The sequence below is a fragment of the Adelges cooleyi genome, unplaced genomic scaffold (genome assembly GCF_023614345.1).
Source record: "Adelges cooleyi isolate 19-005CV unplaced genomic scaffold, UGA_ACOO_1.1 ACOO_flye_CR_arks_rails_tigmint_CR_PRNA_23, whole genome shotgun sequence".
In the NCBI taxonomy this organism is placed as follows: domain Eukaryota; kingdom Metazoa; phylum Arthropoda; class Insecta; order Hemiptera; family Adelgidae; genus Adelges; species Adelges cooleyi.
In genome coordinates this window covers 18,225,160-18,239,695 of record NW_026095893.1, presented here as the reverse complement: position 1 = coordinate 18,239,695, position 14,536 = coordinate 18,225,160, and the positions used below count along the sequence as shown (strand labels likewise).

Below are 14,536 nucleotides of genomic sequence, written 5' to 3'. Positions count from 1 at the left end.
GAAACGTGTGTATTTCAACATTTGTGTATACACAGATGTTTTTATTTTATACTGCTCTAAATCATTTGATTTTTTATAAAACTTTTCATAAATCCCAGTGTGTAGAACACAAAGAAAATGAATGTGTACCTTTCTCATATATTGTGTACATTTTTGAAATTTTATATATTTTGTAACGGCTATGAAAAATTTGAAACATTTGGGACTAAGCGTGAAAATAAAATACAAGTACACAATTTTAAGATTCCGTTTGGTTGTATTTATTAGCGTTATTATTGTTTTTTGACCATTCTACTAAAATTAATGAAATATATGTGAAACATATAATTAAATTGTTAACACTGATTCAATACTATTCGACACACACAAATAATGACTACCTACTAGTATATATTTAGGCAAACCTTATAACATCATTTGTTCAAACTCTAAATAAAGACCTCCGATAAAAAATTGTAAATTATTTTTTTACATAATTTCATCTATTAATTAACGACTCGATTAAATGTCTTATATCGTCAATTAACATACATTTTAAGTGCAATTCAAGGCGGTATAGATCATTTAACATGTTTGCTACACTTTTTCAGTTCAACAATTCCCTGACTTTCCCCCAGAGAGAGAAAATCATATTTTCCATACCCAAAATGTTGTTGAACTAGACACATAGAGTTCAATCCAAAATTCTAAATTTTACTACTTTCAGTATACTGACAGTATTTTTGTAAATTTCTCTCAATTTGCAATATGAATATTATAAGCAGATATTTTAACGACGCGTAGATTTGAATATTGGAAATCTATTCATTTGCCGGTAAAATGAAATGGTTCTTATTTGTACAATATATTCTTTCTTCCATAAACCGAACTACTATTTGTTTTTGGTAACATTATGCTTGTTGTTGTTTTTGAGGTTTCACAGTCATTTTTGTCCCTGAAAATAATTTTTCCGTTAGAATAAAATATTTAAATCCAATTTCACATGTAATAGATTTACCACGGTCAAAATAACAATAAGACATTCATTTTTCCAAAATCAATACTCGATAATATTCAATTTAATATACTTATATTTTATGTATAAAATTGTCTCGATGCCTAAGTAAATGGTAACATAGTACAATAAAACTTTAAAGATTAAACAAGATAAATAGATTAGTATGAAAAAAAACATTAGATCACTTAAATCAATTGCAGTATTAAAATGACAACAGAGAAAAATATTCAGTGGTATTTTTTTTTTAATAAACTTAAAATATAATGGTAAAACATTGGTTGATCTTAACATCGGGTGTTAGGTATAAAATATCATAGTAAGTATTAAACAAATCATTTTATGTACAATCACTAAATTTGTAAATACAACCTCTCGGGGTTTTCAAACGTTATAAGTGGCTTTTAAATAATGATAGAAAAAATAAATTCAAGAACACTATAAAATTAAAAAACTTACTCTAAGTAATCAATATGTGGTAATAAACCTAAGTTTTATGGCAATTTTGAGCTTGGATCATTATTTTTTGTAAGGTGGCAAATATTCTCTTTCGGGTACCGGTGGACTGTTGAAATTATTTACAAATTGTGCGTCCGATAGGGATGAAGTTGTTCCAGGAATGGCCGTTGGCGATGAACCGGGAGGGCCGTACGACAAACCTGTGTCCGTACTACCATAGGAATCTTGCGAACTCGGTCGTCCGTTAGAGCTCGAACCTGGATACGAAGACGGGCCTTGAGCCCCTGGATAACTGCTTGGACGTTGTCCTGGGAATCCACTCGAAGGCGATTGTCCAGGGTAGTTAGCGGAAGGTCCGGTTGGTCGAGACTGTCCGGGGTAGTTGCCGAATTGACCAGTTGAGCCAGATTGTCCCGGGTAGTTTGCGGTCGGTCCTACTCCACCAGATTGTCCCGGGTAGTTTGCAGTCGGTCCTACCGGACCAGATTGTCCAGGGTAGTTGGCGGTTGGTCCTACTGGGCCAGATTGTCCAGGGTAATTGGCAGTAGGTCTTACTGGGCCAGATTGTCCAGGGTAGTTTGCGGCTGGTCCTACTGGGCCAGACTGTCCCGGGTAATTGGCAGTAGGTCCTACTGGACCGGATTGTCCAGGGTAGTTAGCGCTAGGTCCTACTAGACCGGATTGTCCAGGGTAGTTGGCGGTTGGTCCTACTGGACCGGATTGTCCCGGGTAATTGGCGGTTGGTCCTACTGGACCTGATTGTCCAGGGTAGTTTGCGGTTGGTCCTACTGGGCCAGACTGTCCCGGGTAATTGGCAGTAGGTCCTACTGGACCTGATTGTCCCGGGTAATTGGCAGAAGGTCCTACTGGGCCAGTTTGTCCAGGGTAGTTTGCGGTTGGTCCAACTGGGCCAGATTGTCCCGGGTAATTGGCAGTAGGTCCTACTGGGCCAGACTGTCCCGGGTAATTGGCAGTAGGTCCTACTGGACCGGATTGTCCAGGGTAGTTAGCGCTAGGTCCTAATGGACCGGATTGACCAGGGTAGTTGGCGGTCGGTCCTACTGGGCCGGATTGTCCAGGGTAATTGGCGGTTGGTCCTACTGGACCGGACTGTCCCGGGTAATTGGCAGTAGGTCCTACTGGACCAGATTGTCCAGGGTAGTTGGCGGTTGGTCCTACTGGACCGGACTGTCCTGGGTAGTTGGCCGTTGGTCCTACTGGGCCAAATTGTCCCGGATAGTTGGCGGTCGGCCCTATTGCACCCGATTGTCCGGGGAAGCTTGCCACTGGACCGATGGGACCCGATTGACCTGGATAGTTTGCAACTGGACCAAATGGACCGGATTGTCCTGGGAAGTTGGCAACCGGGCCAAATGGACCGGATTGTCCCGGGAAGTTGGCAACTGGACCGATGGGACCGGATTGTCCAGGGAAATTAGCAACTGGGCCTTGTGAGCCTGATTGACCTGGTGAACCTACTTTGGAATAATCATAAATATTTGCGTTCAACCCATACAAACTCTCAGCAGTTGAGCAATCAAACTGATTCCACCAAACACAGACAAAATGTTGTTGATGGAATATTGTTCCATTCGGGCATAGAAAATCGTATTTAATATTGTTTGAGCAAATATGAAAAACTTGGCATCTAGTCTCAGTGTCAGCATAGTATCCAGGTAACTTTTGATTGCATGTAAAGGATGTTTTAGGAATTTGAGATAATATTGGGTAGTCGGTTCCTGGTTCTCCAGGAATGGCAGAAAAGTCACCACCTGGATATGATCCATCATCGCCATCACCACTGGGTCCCTGGCCACCGGAGCTTCCTCCGAAAGCACTGCTCGGTCCTTGACTACCACCAATTCCACCAAATGAAGAGCTAGGACCTTGTCCACCGGAGCTTCCACCAAAAGCACTGCTTGGGCCTTGTCCACCGGAGCTTCCGCCAAAAGCACTGCTTGGTCCTTGACTACCACCAATTCCACCAAATGAAGAGCTAGGACCTTGTCCACCGGAGCTTCCACCAAAAGCACTGCTTGGGCCTTGTCCACCGGAGCTTCCGCCAAAAGCACTGCTTGGTCCTTGACTACCGGATATTCCACCGAAAGAAGAACTGGGCCCTTGTCCACCGGAACTACCACCATAAGAATTGCTCGGCCCTTGACCGCCGGAGCTCCCACCATAAGCACTGCTTGGTCCTTGGCTACCAGCGACTCCTCCGAAAGCACTACTTGGCCCTTGTCCACCAGAGCTTCCACCAAAAGCACTGCTTGGTCCTTGTCCACCAGCATTACCACCTCCGTAATTTCCTTAACAAACATTGAATTTGTTCAGCATAAGAAAACAATACTAATACAATTATTACAAGTAATTCTTGCACGCTGTAAACATTTTAATTATTGTTAAACAAGTATACCGGCTTAATTAAAAAATATCGTATGTACTAAATGACGATTTTACAGAAGACCGTTTTAAAAAATCCTTTACATTTGTTTACTGTTCTTACCGCTTTTAGTGAATGAAATAAGAATATTTTTTATCACATTTAAAGTGCGCACAGTTATGTCAAAAATGTACTTAAAACATGTTTTAACTAAGCCAATATTACATTATAATATTGTACTTATTGATTTTGTACCTGGCGCGTTTCCAATACCAAATGCATTAGATCCCGGTCTACCTCCTTGTCCTGGTGCACTACTGCCGCCGTAACCTGGGGCATTTCCGTTTCCAAAACCAGTAGTTCCTTGTCCAGCGCCATTGCCGTAACTACCAGGTGCATTGCCAGAACCGAAACCAGTAGGTCCCTGTCCAGCCCCGTTACCGTAACTACCAGGTGCGTTGCCAGAACCGAACGCGCTCGGTCCTTGTCCGCCGAACCCGGTTGGCCTCGAGCTAGATCCGAAACCGGTCGGCGCATTTCCGGAACCGAAACCCGGCGAACCGGAAACGCTACTAGGTCCACCAGATCCGCCGTAACCGTTTCCGCTTTGAGGCACTCCAACACTGTCTTGTCCGGTGGGACCGTAGCTCGGTCTTTGGGGGCCAGCTGTTACGCCGCTGCCGAAACCCGGAGACGACGCCGAACCAGGGAAGTTGGCTGTGGTGTAATCTTGTTGCGGTATTGTCGTTGGATAGCCTCCGGTGTAACTGGGCGAACCCGTTGGTCCGGTGAAGCCAAACTGATCCGGAGAGGTGGGATACGATCCTGCGGTGCTGGGAAACGATCCAGGGAAGCTGGAAACAGTCGGCCGAGCTGGCTGCGAGGTACCGAACGGCCGTGGCGAACTGGGTCCGTTCAAAGGGTTCGCAGGTTTGTCGTAGCTATAGCCATTTTGTGCCTGCGTCGAAAATGTAATTAAACGAAAACCACTACAAATATTATTTCCAAGCTAACACTTACCCCGGCAAAATGGCAAAACGCCAATAGTGCGGCGCCTGGAACATATAAAACGAAAATACACTACAGTGTGCGGTGTAAAACAACAACAATTGTGATTATTGTTATTTTTATTTGAGAACGGTTTAATAGGGTTAAGACACAAAATGTAATAAATTAGACGGTCGGATAAGTAAGTGTGAATTTATTTTCAGTGACCTTAGTGGGAGTTGCTCGAAATGTTATGACATTTGGCCTATTGTTGTTTCCAAAGAGACCGTCTGCAATGTCTAATTTGTGAAAATCGAGCATTACCATTATCATCCGACACACACGACCTCATTCTCTGCGCATTTTTTTTAACACGTTTTCCCACGAAAATAAACATTGATGCAATAACATGCACTTCATTAGCATGTCGCAAATCTCAGACTGCGCTATGCAGTATAACGAGATGGCCAGTTTTTATTGGGCATCGTTAATAATTATTATAAATAAAAGTAAACGCGATTTATAGCTGTTGCGATTTATTCGACAAACCAAAAAAGCCTTGACAAAGTAAAAACGGTTTTTCGGTTTTGGAAAAATTAAGTAATAGACACCCGCAGGAAGAGTGTGCGCACGATTTCACGCACGAGATAATGATATAATGTTTGTACTGAAGCAGCACCGCCGTGTCTGGGTCGTGTGTGTTCTTTAAGATGAAAAATAATTTTAAAAAAAAATACAAAGCGTGAAATATTACCGCGAGAGAAGTCTATATTATTATTATTATTATTATTATTAGATGTCGATTGGGATTTTACATGCAAGTAAAGCGTTATTTGGTCCTTCGTTGGGTTGGTTGTTTTTTTTTTTTTTTTTAGTGAAAGTCTATCGTTAAAAATTAAAAATCTACGAATAATAATAATTGAATGTTGTAACGATAATATATATATATATATATATAATTCTGTTTTTCCCCACAGATGAAGACCCGCGATAACCCCTTTAGTGGGTCGTCTCCAGCAGGTATATTATATGGTATTGCGAAAATCGCTAGCTTTTCCCCCCCCCAAGGACGTGAGTCGTGAGCTTTCAATATCGGATGCCGCCACGAACGATGCTAATAACAATCACGACCGGCACAGACAAGATAGTATATGTATGTATATCAAGTGAACAGGTATAAGAGCACTACCGCCGAGTTGTCGCGACCGAGTATTAATTTTATTTACAACAAGACGTTCCTAACTAGTGCTATCTGTATGCATCTGAGAATAATTAAAATATACTACTTTGTACAGTGTTGACTAATTAAGAGCGGTAATACAATATTCCTCCAACGCGTTCGTGACCGGTCAATTAACGTGTAGCGTCGGTACAATTGTTGTTATTATTATTTTTTATTTTACTTACACAATAACTGCAAGTGGGAGGTCTTCATGTCGTCCGTCCTGCAAGCAAAAAAAAAAAAAAAGCAATATATGTAGTAAAAAACATGACACTCGGTTAGTGAATGCAATAGAAAAATTTAAAAAATATAACATTAATAGACCCTACTCTTGAAAATGTTAAAATGGCTAAAATATTGAGCTAAATGTAAGATGCTTTTGTTTTTGATAAAATCTAGATTTACTCTGTCTCATCGTCACTAATTTTAAGGCGTTCTCGACAACGATTAAATACTCCAGCTGAGTACTTCAACTGAGTTGATTCCAACACAACTAATGCTCTCGAATCAACAACAGCTGGTGTGTGTTTCAATGTCAAAAATGCATTGATATTAATGAAGTAGATTGTTGTCAAAACGTGGATCGTGAGTGTTCGTTTGACCTACTTGTCTGAGAGGAAGAATAAACAGCAAAATGAAGAAGACTGGTAATGTTAACTTAATAGTTTACCAGTGTTGTGATTGTATTAACTCATCTACTCCGTGGATCGTAAAAAGGACTGATACGAAAAAAGGCTTTCTTTCCTGAAAGTATAAAGTCGTGGACTAAAGCCCTTTTTGAATCATATTCGGTTAAGCAGGTGTGTCATCATTGTCTATTGTGTAACCCGGCAGCCTGGCATCGCCAGCACTAACACAGTTTCGGGGTCACACATTGAATAACTATTATTTTGTCCAACTCGACCCTATAAATCGGCGGTCGGTCAACGACTTAAAGCGATAAATATTGTTACTGTTTTACAACCGGTCTCGTTGCATCCAGAAAATTCGTGGCGGCCGTCTTTAAGTTCAGGAGCACGACTGTGTGCAAGGTTAAGCCCGGCCATGATTGTATCTAATGAGGAAAACCCGTATGAACACTTATTATTATTGTTCACCTTCGGCCGCAACAATCGAATAATTTCTATATAATTTCTATAACAGTGCACCTACTTGTGTACTTAGGCCGGTTTACCGGAACCTATCGTATGTCTGTGGAGTGGAGATTTTGTTTTTTTGAAAAAATAGACGACCCAGAAATACAGCCCGACTAAGATCCAGACAACACTTTTAAACTCAGGGACGGCACTTTCAAAGTACACATTTACCAGAAACAATAAAAAGGGATAGACCTAGGGATAGTACGCCCTTCTCCCACTCCTCTTCTAAACAGGTGCACTTACCAAAAATCACTTTTTGGTCCGATTTTGAACGGATGGCATCACAAGGCGAGTATAGTGTTTATTTCTATTGGTACTTTGACGCGTTGGGTCAGGCAAGATGTGTAATTTTTGTGGAAAACAAGTTCGGTAAAGCGCGCACGCCGACTGTTCACGTAACGTTTCCTCCAGACGGTGTTATTGTCTTATCGTTGAAGGAGTAGTAAAAAAAAAAATGTACAAAAATTAAATAAATATTCTCTCACACTCCAAGTGGTCGTCGGACCGCCGCTCTAGTTTAAACAGACGGTACTGGTTTATATTATTATGAATGTATACTTAAAACAATATATCTATAACGCTTCGGACCCGAACAAAGGTATATTTTGGGCAATACGTTTTGCAACCGATTAATGTCGGTTAATTGCGATTTACCTGGCCACAATGGCAGTCGCCGTTTTTGGGTCGGTTTCTCATATTATAATAATATTACTGTTAATGGGAACGCCAGTAAATATATATATATATACACTTGTTGCACAACATAACGATATTGCGCATAAGAAAGTTTTAATTAGCAAAATAGTATTTTTTTCCAGATCATTTATAACGCTTTAAGGTCAGGTCAGGTTAAGGTGTTAGGTTTATAGCAAGGTATATCCCCCCCCCCAAAAAAAAAAAAAAATGAAATAGTTATTTAAAACAAATTCTATAACAACTATGTTTCGGCAAGAATTTCAACGTCAAAAATATGTTTAAAATTTAAACGGTATTTTCTAAATAACATTTTTGAAACGTTAAATTTCGCGCCAAAAACATTTATACAAACTATTGAAAACACGTTGGAAAATCATTGTTTTTTAAATAATTAAAATATTTTTGCTGTTTTCGTGGTCAATTATTGTTTATAAAATGGCCAATAAACAAAAAATTAAAAATATTTATAGTCCAAGCGAAGCATATCAATGCCAAATGAAAAAAATATACATATAATTAAAGACAACACTATTTTCGACGATCAGATATTATGAAAAAATCTGAATAGTTTTAACAATAATTTTTATTCTTAAATTCTAACCACGCTTTTGGGTTGAGTCGTTACAGTTAGGTCAATAATAGTTTTGTCGATTCTGATGTATTTACAGAGATATCTTTTGAAATTGGTATTATAAAAAAGGGCAAAAAATGGCATCCAGACACTAATATTATCAAGCCACGGCCATTAACGTTTAAAAGTACATTTTCGCTAAAATTTCAATAAGTATATATATATATATATATTTATTGTTCGTTGGATTTGATATCTAAAAAGGATATGCACACTTGTTATCTCTCCGCTCTTTTTCAAAATACACTTTTTCATACCAATAGATAGAAAATTGAATGCATTTTATTTTTTACAAACGTCCTTTACATCTCAAAAGTATATTTTTGTTACAATATTTACATTTACAATGGAAACTTTGTAGTACAATCTTATTAAATGTAAAAAAAGAAAAAATGTAATTTGTGTAACTTATAACAAGTGTGCACTAAGCTAACACATATGTTGTGATTATGTGGCACAGCTATTATGGAAAAACATATAAACAGTTAAATAGTTTGGGCGTTTAGAAAATTACTGAAATTCACACATGTCAAACTCGAATAAAAAACATACAATATTGCATTTTTCTATACTCAATGTCTATGTTTTTTTTTTTACATAATAGCTGTTATTAATTGGGTGAAAAAATAGAATATTGTTTTTTTTTTTTTTTTTAATATCAATAATTACCTTCGACCGGTGATGTTTGAAACCGTACAGGCTCTTGTTGGCTGCAAATCAACACTAGCAGCACACTGACACTGTGGACACGATCGCAACAGAGAGACAACGACCTAAACGAACGGTACAAAAAAATCAAAAACACCGAAACTTTTGAAAACGAACGTTTTTCGGTTTGAATTAAATATTGCAATATAATTTATACAATAAAAATACAACGTGATGATTTGGCCGATTCGGCAGAGCAGCTACAAACGTGTACAATCGACGGAGACGCACAAGACGGTGTGTGTGGTACTGTGAGTGCACGTTTCGGGTTCGCCGGACTATTTATATGCACAAGACGGTAGGCAAAAGTTTAAGTAAGCACAACGCCGGTTAAGACGGTTGTGGTGGTGGTGGTGGTGGGGCCAACACGGCGAACACCCCCGTCCGGTACTTTCACGAGCCACTCGGAGTTGGCCTCGTCGCCAGTCATTCGGATCACCCTGTATACGGTGCAAACAGTTTAACAGCATTGGGTAAAATCAATTTTCCATAGTCGGTTTGGTCGTGGAACGATATGGCACGAAGAAATGGCGTAATCGTTCAAATGATTTTTAAATTAAAAGTCTAATTTTTTAAAATCTAATCCCATCGGGATACTATTTCGGTGCTATTATTTCGAGGTGCGACGTCCACTCTTAGAGTATACGAAAAAATCACCGACTCTGACTGAGATTGCATAGATAACAAAAAACATTTAAAAAAAACTCTCGTATGGATCCGATATACGTCCAATGTCTTTATTAATATGATGTGTTAAGACTCTCACGGGTTAAAATATTTATGAAAAACACTATTTTTTTGATAATCATTTTCAGATGTGCTCATGTACGTTGCACATAATCAACGTGTTTTATACTTTTTTTTTAGTTTAATTGCAAAGACCAGAACTGTGTGACTATCACATAAATTATTACCAACAAATATCCATACTAAACTACTAAGTATAAATGAAAATAAAGTAAATCAAGAATTAAAAAAGTGGGTACTTCAGGGAAACGTTATAAAGTTTTGTACAATTTTAAAGAGCTTATTTTCAGCAAATCCATTTTTGGACTTGGTGTGTTTATAATTGTATTTTTTTATTTTTCTGGTTTATCCTTATAAAAAAAAAAAAAAAAACATGGCTAGTGATATTTATATATATTTAATTTTTTTCCCCGTTTAAATTATTAACGTTTAGAATGTACTTAATGCATAATTATTAGCAGGGTGGTTCATTGAGGACGAGACACCGGGTTTCTCTTAAAAAAATATTGCAATGCTGTCGTTTATTTCTTTTTGGAGACATTTTAGTTTTTGTTAAATTGCAACGTTAGACCATATTCAAATTTTGTATCCCTTTTAGTTTTTGTTAATCAACTTTTTAAGTTAAAAATAATTTTTTAAGACCGGTCGATTTTACCAATTTTAAGAGCAACGTGCATAGATAACAATAATACCACATCCAACCTTTTATACCGTCTTAAAATTTAAACTTAAATACCTTTAAAAGTAATCGTCCAAAACTGATTATCGACCAGTCAACGTTATCAGTAAATTGTCCTAAATTTAATATATTTAACGTACCACTCAAGTATTCAACATTTTTTTCTGGATTTCTGTTAAAAACAGGCCCATTTCGATCCAATTTTGTTTTTTATTATTTATTTAGACTTGCACGACCGAAGTAGACAAAAGCGGCAACGGTTGTCTTTGCTTTTCTTTTTTTTTTCTTTTGCGGTGTCTTTGCCATTACTTTCTCGCCCGTCCCGACCGCAACGGTCCTTCGCTTTTATAACTATTATTTTAATTATTTCTAGTTTTACTATTATATTATAATATTATATGTTATACACAAGCCCAGCAGCCCACTTTTCGATAAAACAAAATAGTTTGCTATGAACAATCAAGAACAGCGCCACGACACGACCGATTTCTAGCTAATACAATTTCTGGCAATTTCATAATTTTTTTTTTTTACAAAATTACTTGTGTAAAAAAAACCTAGCAATTTTCGCTCTGCACATCCCGATAAATACACATCTATCTATGGTACTCACGTTTGATGTATATATATTATACACTACATATTATTATGTGTCTTCTTTCGGGACCTTGACTCGTTCCATTTTGCACTCCCACGACTCTAAAAAGACCAAGATGCCCATTATTATTATTTTTTATTATTACTAAAATCCGTTACACGCGCATAAAAAATAAAAGTAATAGGCGCGCTATGTATTTATTACAGTAGTGATAATAATAATATTATCTAGTGTTAGTATTATTATACTGTTATTCTGCATCTAAGTACTCTATCTAAGTATCGTTATCAGAGTAAGCGATTTTTATAATCCCATAACGGAGCGTTGTTGTTGAAGGTTCTATTTTTTTTTTATGATGATCAAACGCCCTCGTCAATCGTTAAACAAAAACAAATGCAATAACTCATTCGAAAATTAGAATATTAAACAAACGGTTTTTTTCCTATGTAATTTTCATTCGGCTCTCAGTCGCTTCTTACTCGCTGTTAAGTATACATAAAAAAGTGCATTAAATTAATTATATAGAAAAAATAAATAAATAACACATGTAAATCCAATATATATCCACTAATACTTTAAAGCTTGATCAAAAACATGTTATCACCGAAATGTTCATGAAATACTTGTTAATAAAATTTGTTGGTTTGTAAAAACTTAGGAGATACAAAAATACTACTGAAATTACGTTAATATCTAATTGATGTTTCGGCCAAACATGGTTTAAAATTTTGTTTTAAATATAGTAAAAGTTTATTGAAAATATTATCTTGCTTCGATGAGATATTTCCAACTAAATTACAAAATTGTACTTGTATTTTTTTTTACAAATCATATTATAAATATATTATTTTTATGAAAACTTATAAAAAATTGAAAACGTTATTGACCAAATAAATTCAGCTCAAAACATTTGAAGGTATTCCAACGTATTATATAACATTTATATAAAATTAAGAAATGTATGAATTTTGATGACAACATGTGACTTTTAATGTTTCAAAAATATTTTATAACAACTACAATAATACAATTTTCGGTTAAATAATTATTAAGAAGTATTCACCAAAAATATGTTGGAAAAATTTTAATTTTTATGCTGATTGAGCTTATATTCCTGTCAAAATATTATCTAATCACATGTTATCAACATTGGTCATGATGTAAGTATATACCGATATTTATAAAAAAAATGTTACAACTATTTTAAAACATTACAAATTTCCAATGAAACATTATTTTTTAAATTGGTTTCAACTTAATAATTATTGTTGCTTTCCAATAGAGCAACATGTTATACTTCCAAAAATTGTTCAGTGACATCAAAATCAAACATGACAACATGTAGTTGGGGAGTGTAAGGCTAAAACGAAGAAGAACATAATAATAATCAAACAAAGGGACAACGCGAATGATTCAAAAGTATTTCCTATAAATCTTACAAATACAAATCTACTTAGACCTCAAAAAAAAAAAAAACATGTTTCGCTCAGTATTGATGTTTAAAAAAATACAAATCGTTTTACGGTTTGCATAACGCTTTCTTGACTCAAGTCATCGGTGTGTATATATAATATACATGTAAGTTTATTATTGAATTATCATAACGCAAACAATTTATCGACCGGCCCGACGACGTTGCCGGCTAACTAAATATTATCATCTTCATAATTTATCTATATTGAATAACCCCACAGTAGGAGTGTATTATTTATTATGCATTAATAATAATAGTACAATACTGGATCTGTTATATTAAATATGTGGACCGTGTGTTCCGGCTGCAACCCAAGTGGCCGTTGGTCGTTAGATAGCGTTTTCCAAGCTCACGACCGTTTTAAGTAAACTTAAGTAACAACTTGAATGAGAAAATATCATTATTGTACCGCCTACTCGATGGTCTAATGTTTGCGGTTCGATTGAATAACGATTTCACGGTCTCGCCTTGTTGGTAATCTCTGTGAACCTGTTTGGACTTGAATAGGTATTATTTAATGTAAAAAAAAAAAATGTCAGCGAATGGGGAAGCGAGGCATCGAAAAAAAATGAATCTATACTTGCCCTCATAGTAGTACTTATAGTCTTATCTAGATTGCATGTTTTAGTCATAGCTAATATTATTATCTATAAAAAAAAAATTGTTTAAGCAAAAAATATGTTCCATGTAAAACCTGTGTGTCTAATGTGCGTTATTCTGGTGTGATAGATGGGTTGGGAAAAGTTTGACGGTTAGAAGACGGTTATATTATCAGGCCTTGGAATCCGTTCTCCTTTAAAAGGCAACACTTAGGTTAACGAGCAGTGCAACGACACAAACGGCGTGTACGGCTTGGCTTGCAGTAGAAATTTGTAAATTTATCGTACACTTAACCGTATCCTCCAGCCGTCGGTAAAGAAGGCACACGAGACGACATGAATTCCAAAACAACATTGAAATAAAGAATTAAAAATTATAATATTTGGCTGACCGTGATGGAAAAATTGTTATACCAAGCCAAGTTAACTGATCATCCGTTTTAACGTGTATTACATAATAATTGTCATTGCAGAATAATAATTGAAGAAAAACAGTAAGAAAATAAGAAGCCACCAATTCAGACGTTGGAAACAAATTTTTTTTAAATTTTATTTAAAACATTATAAATTCAAGCGAAAGGCAGACGGTTGGCTCGTCTACAAATTGAACGTTAGTAGATAAGATCAACAGGTACTTAACAATGTAATTATTTGGTTAGGCACTTGCTGGACGCGGTAAACCTAAAACCCGTCGAGAGGGATTTAAACGAATGACGGCAAACCAACTAGGTTAGGTACTAAAATATATTACCGAAAAGAAACTTTGTCTTTGTTGGTTACCGAAAAATCTTCAAGTGATTTCGCGTGAATCTCTGCGTTGTTGTTGTAATAACCGTCTGAGCGTGTGTGTGTGTTATTCGAATAAGACAGCCTAAAAAAATATATTTAAAAAAAAAAACGGTCTCGTGAGGGGTATTACCAATTCGGTCCATCTTCGCTGTAGGTTTTTTTTTTTTTTTTGGTAGTTTAAGTGCACACCGGCAGACGGTAGCGGTGAATCGTGACCGGTCCGTGGCCCACTGTAATAATAATAATATATTATACAGGTAGGTATTTTTCGTAGCTCGGATGGAGTAATATGCCGGTAGTATTACAATATTTTATTGAACACAATAATATCTCGACCAGATGACTGGCGGTTGGTATTTTACACGAGAACGGTCAAAAAAACATTGTCAGAGTACTTGTGTGTGTGTGTTATACATAACATACGGTTAAGT

General features: G+C 36.6%; 1 protein-coding gene across 18 annotated transcripts; it reads right to left on the bottom strand.

Moving 5' to 3' along the window:
- Positions 1-1,111: 1,111 nt before the first annotated feature.
- Positions 1,112-9,487, bottom strand: LOC126835639 (collagen alpha-1(I) chain-like). Of its 18 annotated transcripts, none has more exons than XM_050568359.1 (7): positions 9,181-9,487; positions 6,231-6,268; positions 4,857-4,891; positions 4,092-4,794; positions 2,431-3,762; positions 2,314-2,391; positions 1,114-2,079 (listed from the first exon to the last, which is right to left on the bottom strand). In XM_050568359.1, exons 2-7 carry the CDS (start codon positions 6,256-6,258, stop codon positions 1,514-1,516), a joined length of 2,742 nt encoding a protein of 913 aa, XP_050424316.1. In that variant the 5' UTR covers positions 6,259-6,268; positions 9,181-9,487; the 3' UTR covers positions 1,114-1,513. The 18 variants fall into 18 exon arrangements, with proteins under 18 accessions (XP_050424322.1, XP_050424321.1, XP_050424316.1 ...); XM_050568361.1 differs by having other exon boundaries at positions 1,114-2,001; XM_050568352.1 differs by having other exon boundaries at positions 1,115-2,274.
- Between the last annotated feature and the right edge of the window lie 5,049 nt (positions 9,488-14,536).